Source organism: Saccostrea echinata, unplaced genomic scaffold (assembly GCF_033153115.1).
Source record: "Saccostrea echinata isolate AGI-Se365-2 ecotype Australia unplaced genomic scaffold, CSIRO_AGI_Sech_v1 ptg000008l, whole genome shotgun sequence".
Taxonomy (NCBI): Eukaryota; Metazoa; Mollusca; class Bivalvia; order Ostreida; family Ostreidae; genus Saccostrea; species Saccostrea echinata.
Genome location: NW_026889757.1, coordinates 4,646,929 through 4,667,341, shown reverse-complemented (window position 1 = coordinate 4,667,341; position 20,413 = coordinate 4,646,929). Strand labels below are relative to the sequence as shown.

At 33.0% G+C, this 20,413-nt stretch overlaps 2 protein-coding genes across 2 annotated transcripts; one reads left to right on the top strand and one right to left on the bottom strand.

Annotated features, from left to right (window-relative positions):
- Nucleotides 1–12: 12 nt before the first annotated feature.
- Nucleotides 13–7,385, top strand: LOC133180953 (ras-related GTP-binding protein A). The gene is made up of 8 exons (XM_061315423.1): nt 13–131; nt 2,137–2,236; nt 2,601–2,667; nt 2,843–3,065; nt 4,991–5,086; nt 5,543–5,665; nt 6,350–6,557; nt 6,748–7,385. The coding sequence occupies exons 1-8, from the start codon at nt 99–101 to the stop codon at nt 6,843–6,845; spliced, it is 948 nt and encodes a 315-aa protein (XP_061171407.1). The 5' UTR covers nt 13–98; the 3' UTR covers nt 6,846–7,385.
- Nucleotides 7,386–11,041: 3,656 nt separating this feature from the next.
- On the bottom strand, nt 11,042–20,288 carry LOC133180952 (G2/mitotic-specific cyclin-B3-like). The gene is made up of 10 exons (XM_061315422.1): nt 20,005–20,288; nt 19,664–19,789; nt 19,128–19,318; nt 18,912–19,005; nt 18,575–18,667; nt 17,729–17,959; nt 15,335–15,490; nt 14,247–14,396; nt 13,102–13,229; nt 11,042–12,379 (listed from the first exon to the last, which is right to left on the bottom strand). The coding sequence occupies exons 1-10, from the start codon at nt 20,098–20,100 to the stop codon at nt 12,322–12,324; spliced, it is 1,323 nt and encodes a 440-aa protein (XP_061171406.1). The 5' UTR covers nt 20,101–20,288; the 3' UTR covers nt 11,042–12,321.
- Between the last annotated feature and the right edge of the window lie 125 nt (nt 20,289–20,413).

Genomic DNA, 20,413 nt, shown 5'->3' with positions numbered 1-20,413 from the left:
ATATATTCTGCAGTAAATATCATGTGATCCGAAAGTTGAGTCAGTTGTTGACATTTTAAAACTTTTTTTTATGCTGGTATTTTGTTAAACGTTTAATCATGTCTAAGGCACCAACAAAAATGAAGAAGAAGGTAGGTACTTGTACTTTAGGTCTATATCTAGGATGAAAGATAAAATTCCTAATCAATTGTGAAATGGCATTGGTTCGAGTTATCTCTGCTACATTTATAATTGCTTCACATCTAATTTTCGACAGACACAGAAGGTCTTGTGGAATGAAGCATTTTGAATTTATTTATTTATTTGTTTTACTTTATGAATTTATGTATACTTTTATTATACATTACAGTTGTCTTGAATGGTTTTTTTCTCTCTCATTTTTTTTAAACCCATTATCTGATTATGGCATACAGTAACTGCAGAACTGTAGCGTTATGGTTTTATATTTTAGTCTTTGACCATAATGCCACAGATCCCGTAATGTAAATAAAGTGCAATTTACTGCGCAAGATTTTCTTCGCACTTTGGGGACGTATTTCGCCACTAAAATTCCAGCATTGGTCAATCAACGACCTTACATCCCCTAATTCTAGACATATTCTAAACCAACCTGTATAATTATTATTATTTTATCCACCTCCTAACCCTTTATAGTCATCTCTATAGGCCAAAAAACTCTTGTGAATTTTGTGCCATCCGACAACAAATTTTCTGATAAGATCTGGAATTTTTTTACTACTCATAAATGTATAAACTTTCAGAAAATTACAAGTTTCATAACTAAATAACTTTGTTTATTTCATTAGAATTAATAATTATTTATGGACCATAAATATATACATCGCAACATGCTGGGGGTTACACACTCCATGCCATTCATGCATGCATACTTATCATAAACAAAACAGCATGGTAAAAGAGGGTAGCCAGGTAGGCCTCTACCTTGATAAAGTTGTCCAAGAAGAAAAAAACTGAAAATAGGCTTGAAAAAGCGAATTTCTTGACCAAATTTTACTTGGGAGATTATTATAATTGCTGGTGGATCTGAAGAAGAAACGGGAGCTCAGTGAGACTGGCACAGGGCTCGTGAAGGTTCTCAACAGGTTTGTTGATACATGTTATCATTTCTCATATCTCCATCGCCTTCAAAAAAAAAAGCAGTGTAAGCTCAACACCTTAAAAATATTTTCGATGTTTTGCCGCAATAACGCATGATTTAGTGATTTTCCCTTCTCGGACCCCAATACATGAAACATCAATATTTGTATTTTTAATTCTGAAAGCAGATTAAAAAGGTAACGATTAATAATTTATTTGAAAAGTTATTATATTTTGCTTTTGAGAATTGCCTTTACCTCATATTCCATGATTATAATTGTAAACTATACAGTTTAGGCATGTGTCATTCAGAATTCATGTGGTACAAATAAACAGATCTAAGATTGCTCCAGTTTGTATGACCCTTTGATTTCTGGTAGATTTTAATTGCATTAATTTTGTTTGAGGAGAGAAAATTCATGTTTCTGAAACTGTTGACATCAACTTTTTACCTCATTTCTTAATGATATATTTGGTAAATTTGACTGAAAAACACACATTTTGCAGCCATACTGTCGCTTTAAAAATCTTCAGTTTTTCTCAAGAACAAGAAAGTGATGGCCGGTAATCATATTTATATGGATGCATCCTCAGGTAGTGTAGATTCAGATTTGTCCAGGTCATGACTCTTGGGAGAAGGATAGGGCTATAATGGGCAATCAAATTTTTACATAGGAATATATAAGAAACAGAATCTGCTGATGAAGAAAAGGAAGGGCCATAGTTACTTAGGTTAGGCTTGTGGCCCATTGGCCTCTTGTTTATACATGCACACAACTTCCAGTGCCTTTGAATCACTGAGTCAGAATACAAGTGGCACAAGGCAGTCAGATTTGAAACTTCATAAATGTAGCTAAACTAGCTGCAATAATGTAGCCCTCTCCCTTTTTTTTTTTTTTTTTTTTTTTTTTTTTTTGGGAGAGAAAACATCAGATAATAAAAAATCGGAGAGGGCTACATTATTGCAGCTATAGCTAAACATGCCCTTACAACATTCTAATCACTGTTAGAAAAACAATATTTAATATTGTATAACAGGTGCTGCTGATGGGTAAAAGTGGATCAGGAAAAACCAGCATGAGGTCAATTATTTTTGCCAATTATATTGCAAGGGATACTAGAAGACTTGGGGCTACAAGTATGTGAGATCTCTAATACATGCAGCTTTGTGTTAACTTTTCAATTCATGTTCACTTTTGAGAAGTAATACTTGTACAGAACTATTTGTTTTCAATTTTGGGTTTATTGACATCAATTTAATTGTCAGGTGTAAGTTCTTTGTTAGCAAGCATAGTTTTATTAAATAAAAATGAATTTGTGCATTTTAGTATTTTATAATATGTTTATAAATATGTGTATTTCAAGATAAATTTGGATTTAAACCTTTTTCTTTAAATACAGAACTTGAACCCACTGAATTGGATAATAAATACAATTAACAACATTAAAGTTAATTCATAATTATTATACATTTACTTAAACTCAACTAATCCTCTTTTTAGTTGATGTGGAACATTCTCATGTGCGTTTCCTGGGAAACCTTGTCCTGAATCTTTGGGACTGTGGAGGGTAAGCTTTTATCATCAAGGGTAAACAATGACAAAATTACATTTTAGATACACAACTGAAATTTGCATACTCCTTTGATTCACAGTAGGGACTCACAATATAGTAAGCAACTAAGCATTAAATCAGATTGAAGTTCCTGGTAAATTACATGAACTAATTTATTTGTTGTTTTCAGACAAGAAGCATTCATGGAGAACTATTTTGCAAGTCAGAGAGACAACATTTTCCGTAATGTAGAGGTCCTGATCTACGTGTTTGATGTCGAGAGTCGTGAGCTGGAGAAGGACATGCATTACTATCAATCCTGTCTGGAGGCCATTTTACAGAACTCACCTGATGCAAAGGTCTTTTGTCTAGTCCACAAAATGGACCTTGTGCAGGATGATCAGAGAGATATGGTCAGATTCTTTCATAATTTTTAGATCATCTGAGCTGAAAGATCAAGTTGACTTTTCTGATCACATTTTGTCTGGCATCCATCTAGCTATCTGTCTTTCCATTAGGGGTTAAACAATGAAATACTTATTGTATAATTTTGTCCCGGGACTGTTATTTTTGATACAATACATTTTGATAGAAGGAAACAAATTCAAAGTTGTTTTATGTTTTGTTTCACTAAAATCAGTAACTTGATCTAAATGCAGATTGACTAGAAAAAGTTGGTTAGAATGAATTGACTGTTAAAGATTATTTTACAAAGTATAAGTCATCAAAGAATCACATTTGTAAAATTTAATCATGCTGTGTAGCGTGTTTTTACCAATGCCAAACCTGATCGAATAACAGGGGTTTGAAAATTATTAAAAACAGGTGGTACATTTACAAAAAACGAGGTACCTTGTGGAAGCAATTTTAATTAAACATGTTATTGAATTTTTCTCAGTCAGATATTTTGGCTGGTACAATCATAATTTCAGCCAGGTAAAAGTATTCCAGTTACTGGCAGATTTTGAAAGGCCTGAAATAACAGTACCAACCGAAAAATGAACAGAACTGAAAATGAAGATTTTGTACTGTATATCAAACCAACAAAAAATACCGCAGTGAATCGATGATGTGGTGAACCGTTTCATTCCTATGCTCCATCCATCCGTTCTTTTGTAAACTTTTCAATTTTCTACTTCTGCACAAGAACCACTGGGCCATTTCAAACAAATCTGCTACAAAAAGGTAAAGAGAATTCAAGTTTGTTCAAATGAAGGGCCACTCCCTGTTTCAAGGGGAGATAATAAAGAACTAGTGAAAATTTCATGGCATCTTTTAAAAATCTTCTTTTCAGAACTACTGGGCTAGAAAAGATTACACTTATACGGAAGCTTCATTAGTTGTGTAGATCCAGGTTTGTTTAAATCCTGATTCCCTGGGGGTAGGATGGGGCCACATTAGGAAATTAAAGCTTTTCATAGGAATATTTAGGAAAAAATCTTTACAAATCTTCTCAAAAACAGCAAACCCATGATTAGTCATTTTTATATGGAAGCATCCTCAAGAAGTGTAGATTTTAAGATTTTTCAATTTGTGGCAGCTGGGATAAGGATGGGGCCTTCGTACCTACCTATCCTCTTTGCTCCCAGTGGAGCATAAGGTCAACACAGGACTTCACCACTCAGCTCTCTTCTTGGCCATGGTCTCTGCCCCTCCCCAAGTCAGGTGAAGGTCTCTCAGTTCACCCTTGACTGTCTTGCGCCAGGTGGTTTTTGGCCTTCCCCTTGGTCTTTTTCCTGGTGGTGTCCATCTTAGGGCGACTTTTTGAATTCTCAATCCTTCCATTCTAAGGACATGTCCTAGCCATCTAAATCTCCTTTGTTGTAACTCATCGATGATACACTTTGAATTTGTCATTTTCAGTAGGTCGGCATTCAATGCCGGGAAGGATGGGGCCACAATAGATCAAAGTTTTACATAGGAATATATTAAAATAATTTACAATGCATGTGTACAAGAAGAAAACTTCTCCAGAACAACAGGGCCATGTTGATTGTATTGATATCGAGGCATTCCAACATTTTGAGGATTCAACTTTGATTAAATCATAGTTCCCTTAGTGCTAGATTTTGATTGACAATATGGAGTTAAAAAAAAATTGTGAAATCAAAGAGGAAAATTTTTTAAAAATCTAAAACTCAGGTGAGCATTGTGGCCCTCAGACCTCGTTATAATTAATATTAAAAATTAAAAATACAGTGTAATAGAATTAAGATTATTTGAAGATTAAGGGGTTTGTTTATAATTTTAATATTGAGAGTCTGTTTATACACAATATTTCCTGAAATTTTTATACCAGTAATATTGCAGACATTTTACATGCATAAATTGATTTCAGATATTCAGAGAAAGAGAAGAGGATCTAAAAAGATTATCAAAGCCACTAGACTGTACTTGTTTTGCCACATCTATCTGGGATGAAACTCTGTATAAGGTATTGTTAAGCGAAGGAATGTTTGATAGTGTAGAATACTGTAACATATTGTGTGATAGTTTGAAAATAATAACGATATTGTTCAAAGGACTATATGTGCATTAGGAAGATTCAGATAATGTTTAAAAAGCTCCATGAACAAAATGGTTCAAGTATTTTCAAAAGGTTTTGCTGACAAATGAAACACTTTTTTAATGTCAATAGGGTTGGGTGATACACATCAAAGTAATGCATAATGTTGCAGTAATTGCAATACAATTTTTACACTATACTGTTGGTACAATATTTTTTTATAGGTTTATTCAGACTTAATACCAAAAAAAAGGATTCAAACATATTTTTAACTACATGTAATAATTGCAACAAGAAATCTCTATCTCTATTATCTGTGTGGCATGGTAAAGTATTTGAATAGAAAAGAACTGATTTTTTTTGTTTTTTTTTTTAATTTTTCAGGCTTGGTCCAACATTGTATATCAGCTGATTCCTAATGTTCAGCAGTTAGAGGCCAATCTGACCAATTTTGCAAACATTATAGAGGCAGACGAAGTTCTCCTGTTTGAAAGGGCAACATTTCTGGTAGGTGGCTACTTTAATTCAAGATTCTTTAAATGTTCATATGTTTGCATACTTGTGTCTTATACTAGTAGTGATAGATAACATTGCCTGATAGTTTGTCCTTTTATATTTAATACCTTACCCCCCTGATCCTCCCTTCTGTGTTTAAACCAAGACTTAATATTTCACCAAAATTTAATGTGATTTGTTTTACCCTACATACCTGTACAGTACCTGATGCCCTACTTTCATCTAACAGTATTCAAAGCATTTGATATATACATGTAGCACACTTTGGGAAAATGAGTAAACCATGATGTCATTAGTCAGTAGGTTAGGAATTAAAATAAAACATTTATGCAGGATAACACTATATGACAGACAGCTAAGTAATAATAAAAATGGTGTGTTTTAATACATATTTATGATGCCAAATTTTTGTCATTTATTAATATGCTCCTCTATGGGTCATGCACTAAATGTCAAAACACTGCTGTTTTGACATAAATGCCACATCATTATTTAATACTGCATACACAAACAGCATATTATACATTGTGTATTTTTAATCTTTAAAATAATTATAATTTCTAATCTTTACAAAACACAAACCAAAAGGTTTGCTAGTGACCATTTAAATTTTGTTTGTTTGTATGATACATGCATTAACTTTTTTGTAGTCTTCTGAGTGTTTAATTTTTGCAGGTAATTTCTCATTGTGAGAGAAAACACCACCCAGATCTCCACAGGTTTGAAAAGATCAGTAACATCATTAAGCAGTTTAAACTAAGTTGTAGCAAACTAGCTGCCACATTTCAGGGGATGGAAGTCAGCAATAAGAATTTCTCAGCATACATTGATGTCTTTACATCCAATACCTATGTAATGGTAGTCATGTCAGATCCCACTATACGTATGTATTACATTGTTTCTTCATTTGAAGTTTGCAACCAAAACAATTTTATAATTAAAATAAATGTGAAAAAATTTTCTTCTGTATATCACTGGTTCCAAGAGTTATCTTTCTTGAAGAGTTATTTCCCTTCATAGCTCACTGATGGCAGAAAATGTGTCTTTCAGTAAAATATGAATTTCATTTTCAGCTTCAGCAGCAACACTTATCAACATTAAGAATGCCAGAAAACATTTTGAAAAATTAGAAAGGGTTGATGCTGGTCACTCCTCCATAGCATCTAGATAGAAGAGGACAAATTCCTAATGTAAAAAACAAACTCTGGTCACGCACTCAGTGCCAATTAACCACTACCAAAGTGTTAAGACTCTTGACAAACTGATACGCTAGGTTGCACACATGCGCTCTGTCAGGATAAATATGTATTTTACTAATAGTGCAATCTTTATTCCATGAGATAACATACTGTATACATGTACTGTACTTTGTCAAAAAGACAGAAAGTTCGTATTGTGAAATGAATGTGCTGTTGTCTATTTCTTTCTTTTTTCTTTCTTTTTGGATTTTAAGTAATGAATTACTGAAAACTACACTAGTAAGTGTAGAATGGCTTCATTTATTTATTCATGTACTTTGTGTTAAATTAGTCTACAAAGGCTGTCTTGCATTTTCTGTTAATCGTGTATTATGTGACATTAACGTGATTACGGCACACTGTATCATTTGTGAATTGTTATTTTGATACAAATATGAAGGAGAAACATTGAGTATTTGAATCATGATTGCAAACCAACTCGGTTTAACTGCATTAAAATTATTCAAATGTGATGGTCAAGTTGTCATTGTTAATCCATTTGATTGGCTATTTTGAAAAAAAAATTCCTAAGGCTTCTCCACCTATGGCTTTTGTGTGATATTTATTAATAAATCGTACTACAGAAGTAGAGTACATTCAAGAGATACCATTCTTTTTATGCACTTTTGAACTGATTTTCAATGAATGTGTTCCCATGGTTGCTTAAACTAGAATGACTGTAAATATTTTTAAAATCTTGTTTGTTTCACTGTTGTTGTTTTTTTAATTCCCCTGAGTCACTCAGGTGACCTATTGCTATCTTTTTTTTGTCCATCATCATGCATAGTTCATAGTTTGGAAACTGTTGAACATTTTCAGCTTGTTCTCTTGAACCATTGAGCCAATTTCAACCAATTTTGGTATATAGCATCATTGGGTGAAGGGGTACAAAAATTATGATTTTCATGGTCCCTGCCCCCCTGGGGCCTGAGGGGTGGGGCCCAAACCATCAAAATTAGTGCTATCTTCTAAAATCTTTAGTCCTGGACATCAAGCAGTCAAACTGTTGGCATGATTGTATTTATCATTGAGTCCTCTGCAAAATTGTGAAATTCATGGTCCTAAGTCAGGGGTTCTGAAGTTAGGGTGGGGCTCTAATGATCACATAGTGACTTTAAAAATCTTTTCTCTCCCCCTGTATATTTAGCAGATAAACTTGGTGCATGGTTATGATGAGTAAGGGTGCCTCTTCCAAAATTGTAAAATTTGTGGCCCCAGGGTCAGGGGTTGGAGCTCTATTGATTATTTACAGAAGAAAATGCATTATTTCATTAAAAATCCTCTTCTCTTCTGGGAATTAAGCAAACAAATTTGTTGCCTGGGCCAAGGGTATGGGGGGGGGGGGTCTATTGATTATATAATGAAAATGAATTACAAGTATTTCTTAGAAAATCTTCTCTACTCCTGGGTATCTAGAGGCAAACACCTGTAATAAGCAAGGGTATTTTGACCAGATTTTTGAAATTCTTGAAAACTTGGTGAATGATTTGATGTTAGGCATGTAGGGCTAAAATTAATTTGTATTCTACTGAGAGAAGTTATTCCCCTTTCCTATTCACCTATGATGATTAATCACTGTAAATAATGTAATTGAAAGGTCAGTTGAATAAGAGAATTATACAAGAATGTTTATAAATTAAATATAATGCAGAAAATACTTTCTTAGGTTTTAATGGACAGGTAGACATGTAAATAATAGATGTATAAAAAATGAGACAAAAATTATCTTATCCTTGTATATTAAATGTTCTTTGTGATTTATAAAGCATAAATTGCCCCAACCTAGTTTATACATTATAAATTTGGTAGCTATTAAATTAATTCCTTATAATTTAATTTTTCATTCATTGAGTGTAAGTTCATAAGTCGATTGTCCTTAAAAAATGACTTCAAATTGCACAAAATTCAAATGTAAAGTCAGGCTGATCGATACATTTTTTTTTTTTAAATAAGCCATAGGCAACATAGTTTATACGATATAAAGTAAATTTTTTATCCAATCAAATAATGCCTTACAACCAGAATTAAATTATTTTATTTTATACTTCTATAGATCCTTTGTAGTGTTGTATTATACTCAGTACTCAGGCAATCGTTAAGGCTCTTGGATCTCTTGTTAGCTCATCTGAGCTGAAAGCTCAAGTGAGCTATTTTGATCACCTGTTGTCTGTCTGTCTGTAAACTTTTCACATTTTAAACTTCTTTTCAAGAACCATTAGGCCAATTTTGACCAAAGTTGGTACAAAGCATCCTTGGGTGAATAGGAGTTTAAATTGTTAAAATGAAGGGCCAAGCCCATTTACAAGGGGAGAAAATCAAGAAAAGACAAAAATAGGGTGGGGTCATTAAAAAATTTTCTTCTCAAGAACCATTGAGCCAGAAAAGCTGAATCTTACATGGAACCATTATAGGGTAGTGTAGATTCTAAATTATTCAAATCATGACCCCCGGGGGACAGGGGTAGGGTGGGGCCACAATGGGGAATCAAAGTTTTAAATTGAAATATACAGGAAAAATCTTCTCAAAAACCACTGGGCCAGAAAAGCTGAAGCTTACATGGAAGCATTCTGGAGTAGTGTAAATTCTAATTTGTTCGAATCATGACCCCCGGGGGTAGGATGGGGCCACAATGGGGAATCAAAGTTTTACATTGAAATATATAGGAAAATTCTTTAAAAATCTTCTTCTCAAGAACCACTGGGTCAGAAAAGCTGAAACTTACAATCAAGCATCCTGGGTTTAGTGTAGATTCTAAATTGTTCAAATCATGACCCCCTGGGATAGGGTGGGTCCACAATACATATTACAAGGGGAAAATCTGGTGAAAAACAGCAAGGCCAAAGTTACTCAGGTGAGCGTTGTGGCCCATGGGCCTCTTGTTTTAAGAATTAGTCTTATTTTGGTGGTTCATGAATTTCACAATTTTGGTAGAGGATTTATGGCTTATTGTAATTTAATCAAATTGAATACTAGTTCTCGGAGAAATCTAGTAAATATGTTTAGACTGTCTTTTTGATGCTAGATCCATAATGACATCATAATTGATTTAAAGTTTCTTTGTCTTGTACTATGCGGCTGTAACAGAATTACGTAGAAAACGACACATTTTTATGGAATTGTTGATATACCCCGGTATCTTAATTTACTGAGTATCAAAGCATTTCATCAAAAGTATAAAAGTTGTGGCTATATCAAGTTTTATATTGGTCATTTAAGCAATGCAAGTGCACATGTTATAGCATAACTTATATGTCATGGAAAACATTTTGTGACAGAGAAAAAGTTATATGACCACAAAATCTATCGGTGTTTTGCTCTTATGGTTGAGTACTTAGGTACAAAATTTGAAAACATTTCATTGAAACTCGTTATCGTGTCACAGAAAAAGTGTCTCATGGACTGATCCAGACAAAGTCCAAGACTTCTTACAGTGGAATTTCTTCTAAATAAATAACTGACATACATGTTCATCACTGCATTTCCACATTGCTATTACTGTATACCGGGTTATTTTTGCCCCGTGTTATTTTCGCCCATTCACACTTGCAAGCAATTTCGCCCCGTTTTAAATTCGGCCAGTTACAGTTTTGTGTAAGAAATTATACCATGTTCTTTGAATTCGCCCCGTTTTAAATTCGCCCACCTGTGGGTAGGGCGAAAATAAAACGGAGTCGAAAATTTCCCTGTGTACAGTATATCCTGTTGACATATACCCTAAGATTGATTATAAGTTAATAGTTACTTTATGGTTATGTGAAAGTATTAGAAAGTACATTAGAGTTTGAAGTAAAGACTTTTCAAACAGATATATATTTTTGTTGAATGTTAACAAGCTCAAATATGCCTGTATAAATGACTGAGAGTAATTCATGAGGAATAAACAGATATAAAATGTGGAATTAATTTTGTCTCAGTATAACAAAGAAAATTCAATCCTTGAAACACTTTATTGAAACAATATAAATGTATATATATAAAAAAAAACAAAGATACTAGCAAAACTTTGTATTGTTAGGTAAACCATGGTAAAAATATCAAATATTTAATTAACTAATTAAAAATGAGGCTGATATATCTACGTAGAAAGCGTAAACAATAGCGACCACCATTAAAAAAAAAAGAAAGCATATTTATTTAAACCTGATTTTATTTTTAGCATGATTGCAAAAATGCCCTGTAATGACTATGTGAAGTTACTTTTCTAACCATCGTCCAATGAAATAACATATTATTGTAGGTCTAAAATATATAAATACAAATTAAAACCAAACACAAATTTACTAGGTGTAAAACATCCTTTTTATAACATAATTTTAAATTACTCTCTGAATCTTTATTTACATGATTGAATTGGATATACATGTACATGTAAAATGGTATTAACAAAATAAACCAAAATTCTGGGATGAGATTGCAGCTCTACTGGTTTGAATTTGTAAACAGTGTAAAGTTACACTTGACCTGTAATGATGTTAGTTACACTTCACTTGCAGTTTATACTCATGGACGTGTAACATCTGTTCACTTTCAGTTTAACAATTACAGAATTATCAAGATATTATCTCGAGGTTTGTTAATTTGTACCAAATTTTATGTAAATCAAAAACCAAAATATACAGGAAAAGATGAGGAACCAGTTTGAAAAGAAATCTAGAGATTATTTTTTTCTAGTAACCAGCAACATGGATCATTTAAAATAAGAAAAAAAATATTATAAGAATTATACAGTCTATATCCTAAGGTAGTTGACTTGTGTATCAAGACTTACTAAAATCGGACAAAATCTGGATTACGGAGGTGAAGCATTACAGAAACACACTTAATGAATGCATGTGGTGAAAGCTCCTCTGGTGAAAGACCAGTAGAGCTAAAAATAATAATAAAAAATATTAATAAAATAATTAAATCTTATGTTTTAGTCTTAAAGTGTATTAAAATATAAAACAAACGACTTCAAATAAAACAACACCTAGTTTTTTAGAGACAATATACAGCATTATCACCCCCTTCCAGAAGTCATCAAAAAATTACAAATCTTGTGAATTAAAGCTCTTTCATACTAATGTACACAACCAAAAAACATTTTGCAAAATGTGTTTGAATAAATAGTAAGATTTTGTAAAAGAGATGGAAGTTATTCTATATATACAACAGGGAAAGGGGGATAGAAAGAAGAGGAAGGTCTAACTAGGGATTAAAAGTAAACATCCTGTGTCATTAAAAATGTGCATTACAGGAGTCCTTCTGTTCAGATGTTGGATTCTCTCACTTTGGTGCTAATGTACACAGAAGGACTTAGATTAAAAGCACACATGCCTGTCATAAACAATGGCTGTTTAACAATATCACAGGACAAGAACTAAGACACTGATACACAGCAAGTGTAGTTCCCTGGTGTTTGGTGATATCTCATGAATTCAGCTGTTCCTCTGATAGAGCAGGCACCTTGGCTACTTCATAAAACACCCTACAAATAAAAACATGCATAAGTGTTTTTTAGATATTACATAAAAGGACAAGGTATGGTAATGGCCGAATCGGGCTCCTTATTTGATGTAAAAATTAGAACACAGTTAAAATTGTGATAGTTTGTAGTTAAGAACTTAAAATGATGCTTGTTTTAAAACCAGCACTAATTTTGATTCAAAGCTTACACAGAGGCCACAAGAGGGCGCAGAAGCAGGATATTTTCCGGAATTTCCTCAATTCTGGTGGAAATTCATCAAATTTAAAATACTTTTCACTTCGGAAAACATAGAGCACAAGCTTGCCTATCTGAGATTTTTATATATAAGATACATCTGATACTAGTGTATGAAATATATAAATTTCGTAGATATGCAAGCTTGTGCTCTATTTTTTCTGAAACAAAATGTGCTTTAAAATTGATGAAAATTTGCATAAATATGAGAAAATTCGGAAATTGACATATTTTCTGACCTTGCTGTGACCTCTGTGTATCCCATAACTTAGAACCAATACTCATTTTGTGGCAGGGGTGACAACAGGTTTGTATTGATAAAATGTTGCATCATTAATCAAGTAATGAGATACGACTATGTAACAAAAGCTCGCGACAACGTTAAGACGCAAAAAGTGCCCTTCTCTTGCACCCCTCCATTTTCAGATCCTAGCTGGAACACTGGGTATATATAAATAGTAAATACCAGACAACAGATAAGAACTCACCTGTGTGAGTACTTGGACTTTATGGTAGTTAACATTTTAGGAGGGGAGGCAATCATGGCATTGAGATCTTTGACAAGACAAGTAAGGTCCTCTGCTGTATATCCTGTATAGTATTCCAAAGTTGAGGACTGTAACATAAACATGTATCATGTATTGAAGTTCATGACAAGCTGTAAAGAAATTTCATAACTCACACACAACTTAAAACCATTCCTTAAATATTTACATGTTCAAATGTCTTTGTGCAATATAAAACTACAAATAAGGAAATAGCTTTTATATCCTCATAAAGCCATTTGCTCATCATGTGATAGAACAGCCTTCTCGCTGTGTATGGCTTTAGTGATACAATGAGTGCAGACTTAGATTTCTGTTTAGCCTAAATCTTTTTTTTTTAAATTGAATCAAGGATCAGGTAAAAATGTAAAAATGAGGAATAACTGTTTTCTTTTTCTTCTCCTTTTACATGTTGTATATTTTTAATGCAGTCTAAATCAAGAAAAGCAAAGTAAATACGAATAATAATCATTTTACATCTTTTTTGCATACAAGTACAAACTACATGTTCAAATTATTGGTTTGCAGTGTTGAACTTAAACAATCATATACTTGTACAATTAATTATAACTATTACATTTTCAACAGTGAAATACTGATTTATTTATTAAATAAAAGTGAGATTCTCAGAATTTCTCACAGTGTGAAAGGATATCAAAGTAAGTAAAAAATAATTTCTGGCCTGTCATATTACATAGTAACTAAACTGTCTTGAAAGAGACTAAAAATGCCAATTTCTTCCCAAATATGTTGCTAAAATCCATGTTACAATGTTTTCAATCTCACAATTGCTAAGCTATGTTGTCTCAACTGCTCAACTATGACATCACAGCCTATGACACTGTCTTACAAAAAGAGAGGCAAAAGGAAAAATCAAAGAAAATGTAATAAACAGAAAATTCAAAATTTTGTTGTTGGATATAGAATTTATTTCACTCATGAGACAGGATTTTATAAAAATATTTTCAGCTGTGCTTCGCACTCATGAAAATATAAAAAAAAATCCTGTCCCACTCATGAAATAAATTCCATATCCAACTACAAAACATTAAATATCCTCTATATATTTCTAGCACTCCTTCACCTACCCATTCTCCAGCACACTTCATTTTCATTGCCAGCAGAAGACATGCACAAGCCATCTTGGATTCTCTGTATTTGATATTTTCATACTCCATTAATGACATCTCCAAAATAAACCTGGCCATTGTTAGCGTCTCCATGCTTGCTCTGGCACACTGCACAAGTATCAAGCACTTTAATAACATGTTTGTTCTCAACTTCACTATTTCATTACATTGTATTTTTAATTAAATAACATTTCCAGAAAGTTTTAAAATAATATCAATTTTCAGCTTTCCTTTGTGAATTAAAGAGAGATTTTACAGCAAAGAAGCAATGTGTATATACTGTATGATATCTGAGCCTAACTATTTTGTCTAAAGTGCAAAAATTTTACATACAGTAAAATAATCTTAAGATTCAGGGCTCTTGATTCTCTATAAATGGAGCCATTCAATTGCCCCATTCCATTGCAAAAAAGAACCTTTTTTCCCAATAGAAAAGTGCAATTTTACCAATTTTCTTTAGCAAAACATTAAAAAAAAAAAACATAATTGATTAGACTCAATTGCCAAAATACAAACACTTACAGAGGAAGTAAAACAAACTAGTTCTGCAAAAGACTGTATTAACAGTAATTAGTTCCGCCGCTGGTTTGAATTTTGATAAGGAATCAGATTATTGTTAAAGTTTTCCAAAAATATAAAGTACATGTATTACGTAAAGAAAATTGACAAGAAAACATCTTCAAAGTGAAAAAAATAGACATATTATTTAAACAACAGTTGACTAAGTCAGCTGCTCCTAGCACTCTGAATCTTAAAGCCACAATGTCATTGAGGAAATTTGGCAGGATGTGAGCAACGACTCAGAAAGACAAAACACTGCACTAGTGCAGTTCAACATTGGATGTATAATAGCCCACCCACGTTTGCTATGTTTATTAAAAACTAGAATTAAATTGATAACAAAATAGTAGAAAATCAAAAGTTGACAATTTTTTTCTTTCATGAATGCTGGTTGTCTCAATTTTCCCCAAAATGACAGTTCCCAATTGGAATGACCCTCACCCCAGTCCCAAAAAGTTGTGTGAGAGCCCTGAGACTGTACGTACCTTAGCATATCGTCTGAGGAAGCGATAGGACAGGGGCATTCCAATGTCAAATCCTACTGTCTTCAGAATTGACCTCTCCATTTCCAGAAACTCTGTTCGTCTGTAGGCGTCATCACAGATGTACAGGAAATCCTCAATCAGGGGTGGACACCTCTCCTACAAAATAATTTTTTAAATTACATTTTCAACAGTGAAATACATGTACTGTAATTTTTTATTCATTGAATAAAAGTGATATTCTCTCAACTGGTCAGAGTGGAAAGAATATCAAAATGATATTCTGTCACAGTGTGAAAGAATATCAGAAGTGCAACAAAACTCTTGATTTCATCATTTTCCTTCCTTTCATGAAGAATATTCTAAAAAATACTCCATGACCTGTAATAAGATTAAGAGATTAATAAACCAATAAACCATCCAGACAAAGACAAAAATGCCAAGGTTTCTCCAAATATATTCTTGAAATCCAGGTTTACAAGGTTTTCAATCTCACAATTGTTAAGCTATTACATCTCAACTGCCCAACTATGACATCACACTCTATGACACTGTATTATAAAAAGACAGCGGCAAAGGGAAAAATCAAAGAAAATGTAATTAAAAGAAAATTCAAATTTTTTTAGTTGGATATGGAATTTATTTCACTCGTGAGACAGGATTTTTTTTTTATTTTCACTCATGCTTCGCACTCATGAAACATACAAAAAAATCCTGTCCCACACATGAAATAAAAGGTCTTGTCACAGTCAGGTATTAGAGAGGTTGAGATTTTAAACTTGTACGCGTACATGTGCACAAACTTTGTGTCACGTGGTCAAGCTGGCTATCTCCAAAAATCACACAAATTCAACTAAGTTTTAATAAATTTATTTACAAAAAAAAAGAATAATAATAATAATAAAGAAGATTTCAAACAGACAACCACACTCTGATCCACACACTCTTCCACACTATTAAACCAAAAAAAATAAAAATAAAAAAAAATAGCAATTGGTAACCAATAATCAGACAATTAACCAATTAACCCCGGGTATAGATTTCACTCAAAGTATCATTGCCAAACATATCCCACTGGAGTCGTCATCTCCTTATCAATGATTATCATTGTCATCATCACCATCATCAGCATCATCGTATGAACGAAACCATGTCAGGTTTGCCAATACGTCAGTGTTCCTATATCGAGCTACACAATGTTACGTGGATTGACTTATCTGTATCTGTCCACCATCACTGAATCTTGACCCACACACAGCATCCTTCCGGGTCTTAGTCCTGGAACCTTTCGCTGTGTCTCGACGATCCCCTCAGCTTAGTGCATGTATCTAGCACATGTCAAACCAGTGTTCTTGACGCACATACCTGTCTCCGTGCCAAAGTCAAGATACTGATTGTATGGCAGCTATTTGCATGTACACTAGCTGATTCAATTGTAGAAACGTGTCTGCAGCTACGCTTCTCTGCCGGGAATGACCAGGCCTCAATTGTTCTGGTCGGCCAAGCTATTTTGCAAGGGCTTATGGGTAGATGGGGCATAGGGACAAAACGCGGGAAATACAAATAATATGTACAAGTATAATAGTGATTGTTACACTTTGACATACACGTTTATTGTAATTTGTCTGTTGAGATTTTAATGACGTGTAACATGAACGTGTAGACTGTAATTGTTGTCTCTGTTTTAACTATAAAGTAGTTTTGTGACATTAGTTTGACTTTAGTTAGTGAACAAAACATGGTTAAAATAAGTGTTCATGAAACTTAACATCCTAAATAATTAACAACAATAACAGTTTCATAAATTGACTAGTTTTTATTGAAAAAGCTGCAAGTTTATACCTACGTGTAGATGCCTTTTTACAAGTTGTAGGAACGTGTAGAATACTTATCAACTCCAAAACTGATGACGTAATACGCAAGAAATTTAGGGAATTCCCCTATTAGACGTATCCGTACACGTACAAGTATGAAATCTCAACCTCTCTAATATAAATATGAAAGCCCTATCTTTAGTCATTTAAAAGTTATGATCAAGGTTTAAGTATCTGTGACAGACTGACATACGAATGGGATTTAATGTCCCCTCACTTTCGCGAAAGTGGGGGGCAATAAACAGAAATTTATATGTTTTGTTGTTGGATAGAATTTATTTCACTTGTGGGACAGTATTTTTTTTTTTAATTAATTTTTCTTGTGCTTCACACTCATGAAAATATGAATAAATCTGACCCACTCAAGAAATAAATTCCATACCCAACTACAAAACATTGAATAACCTCTGTATAACAAGTTGCATTTGAAGTATTAAAGTAAAAGATCAAAATTTACAATGAATACAAGAATTTACCACAAAAGATTTTTTTTTCTTTCATAATAAGTAAATTTTCAACTTACATCAAATTTACAAGCTACAAAAAGGGAGACAGCTCCTACAAGCTGTAGATTCTCTTTGGGCACCTGTCGAACAGAGAGGTAGGTATCCACTAGTTTGACAGCTAGGTACAGAGTTTCATGGTTTAGTTCAAAGTTCTCTTGCACTTCCACAAGCCAGTCTACCAGGATTGCTCGCATGTTTGTGGTCAATGTTGGCTGAGTGTCCATATACATAGGAACCATGAACTTCAGCTGTAACAAAAAAAAAATCAAATACAGTCAAACCGTTATCTCGAACTCGATGGGACCGAGAAAAAAAAAGAGATATCTGAGGGTTTGAGATATCGAGAGTAAAATACTTAAAAAATATGTTTAGGACTTCCCAATCACTTCGACATATCCATGATATTTGAGATATATCTGTGTTCGAAATACCAAAGTTCAACTGTATTTAGTTCTCAGGTCCACCTGTATCTCATTTAACAATGTGCAATACCCATTTTTATTCTCAAATGAATAAAATAAAATTTCTCTCATGTGCTCATACGGTGCCAAAAAAAAAAAAAAAAAAAAAAAAAAAAAAAAAAAAAAATCTGGAATCCTCACTGCATTTTAGAAAAGCAAGAAATAAATGATCTTGATTTCTATACTCAATGCTGAAGCACTATTGATTAAAAATTTCTAGTTCTTAAAATCTTAAAAAAAAAAAAAATTCTGCATCTGTTTTTTATTAGGTAAAAAAAGGGGGAAAAAAAGCCTTCCTTCCACATTTATTTTTGAAAAAACTAGCCTCTTATTAAATTTTTAGGCTTAACATAGTATTTAATGGATTGATCAAGCTTTTTACATTTATATAGTATACTTTACCTCTCTTTCTTTGTAATATCTAAAGATGAATGGGGCATACAAGGCACACTGTGCAGTGTCTTGCAAGTTTTCTGTATCCACATCATCCACTGACTGAAATTTAGATGGCATATATAATATTTTACTATATAAAAGAACAATTTTTCTCACCATTATTTTTAACACCCTATTACAGAATTGAAACTCTAGAATGCAAATATGGAAAAATGTGTATCACATTGAAAATCTTGGAAATCATTACAAATTACTGGATGTTAGATGAAAGCAATTTTCATTTTTCTTATGTTCATGTCTGTGTGTTATTCCACTGATAATTGGTCTTGGAATTGAATGTTACCTCTGGGACAATTTCTCTCTCATCTTCCTCCGACACAGTGCTGATCTGACTCAGATCTGTCAGACTGCCTTTGGATGAACTATTACTTGACACACTGAAACATAATCAAAATAATAATTCTGTTACTTCTACATTTCATTTTTTTTCCCTTCATTATCAAAAGTTTACCATCAACTGATACATTGTAATAGTCAGAGGCACATAATCTGAGTTTACCTGTCCTGAGAACTGGACACTACAGATCCCTGAGAGAGCGGCACACTGTCTTCCTGTGTAGGATCTGTGTTCTCTGTTTTTACTGTTCTTTTTTTCTCTGACTTCTTCTTTGTAGCTTTTCCACCAACTCCTGTTGGGGGTTTTGTTTTCTTGAGGATGTCTTTCTTTTGGATGTTGTTTTCATTTATAGCCTATCACAAAAAAGTGAATATAATTAATAAACATAAACAGAATTAACAAAACAAAGCTTAATTATGTTTATTTGAACCACAAGTGATATTTATTTCTGTACCACAACACTTAAAAGCATCTCGACCAGCCTTACCATTTCTTAAAAGGCAATATTTTCATCATATTAGGAATATATACTTTCAACAACAGTAACTTTACACAATTGCATTAATTTCAAACGTGCTCTTTAATTTTTCAGTAATTTATATGTTTTTTAAATATAATTTATAAACAATATGAAATGTTATTGAATTTCATTTTAATACTTAATTTTATTTTAGATTATAGTTAATTATTATAATTACATTTGTAATATCTCCAAATGCTGCTCTTCTCTTCTGTTTTTGGTCCATCATATTATCTCCTTGTCGCTTGTTTCCATTCAGATTGCCGAGGACATTCAAAAATGGTTTTTGGGCATCTTTGTGGATCTGATAAAACGGAAAAAGTACAGGATCAGTTCATAGTATTCTAAAGGATTTAATAATCTTGTCTACTACTGTACTGCATTAATCAGAACGTCTGTTAAATATTGTTATGACTGGCAAACTGCAAAACATTCGAAAAATGTATAACAAAGCTAAATAACTATGAGAAAGCAATCATAATTTCACTTAGGCCTAAACCACAAATCAAATTTACTTACTTGTGACAATGTGCTTGTGCCCGATTTTGATTTTCTGACATCAAGCAAGGAAGTTCCCTTTGATTTTTTAGTATTCATTGTTCCCCTTCTGTGCATAAAATGTATCTAAAACCAACAATGGTGTGGTAAGCTCCTCTATAATATTCTTATCACCAAGTAGCAACCACGCGGTTTTATTCTTGGTGAAATTGTTTAGACAGCAATTTCCATTCTTAGAACATAAACAACTCCATCAGCGTGACCACCAAGTTGTTTTTAAATTTTGTACACCAATGGCAGTAGCTGATTGGCTGAAGATTTTTATTTCATCCAATGAAATCCTGTTTCAATAACCTAGCGGCCATTTTCGTCGAAATTGACTAAGGGGAATCACTCTAAATAAATTGCGGGAAATGGACTACGAAAAATT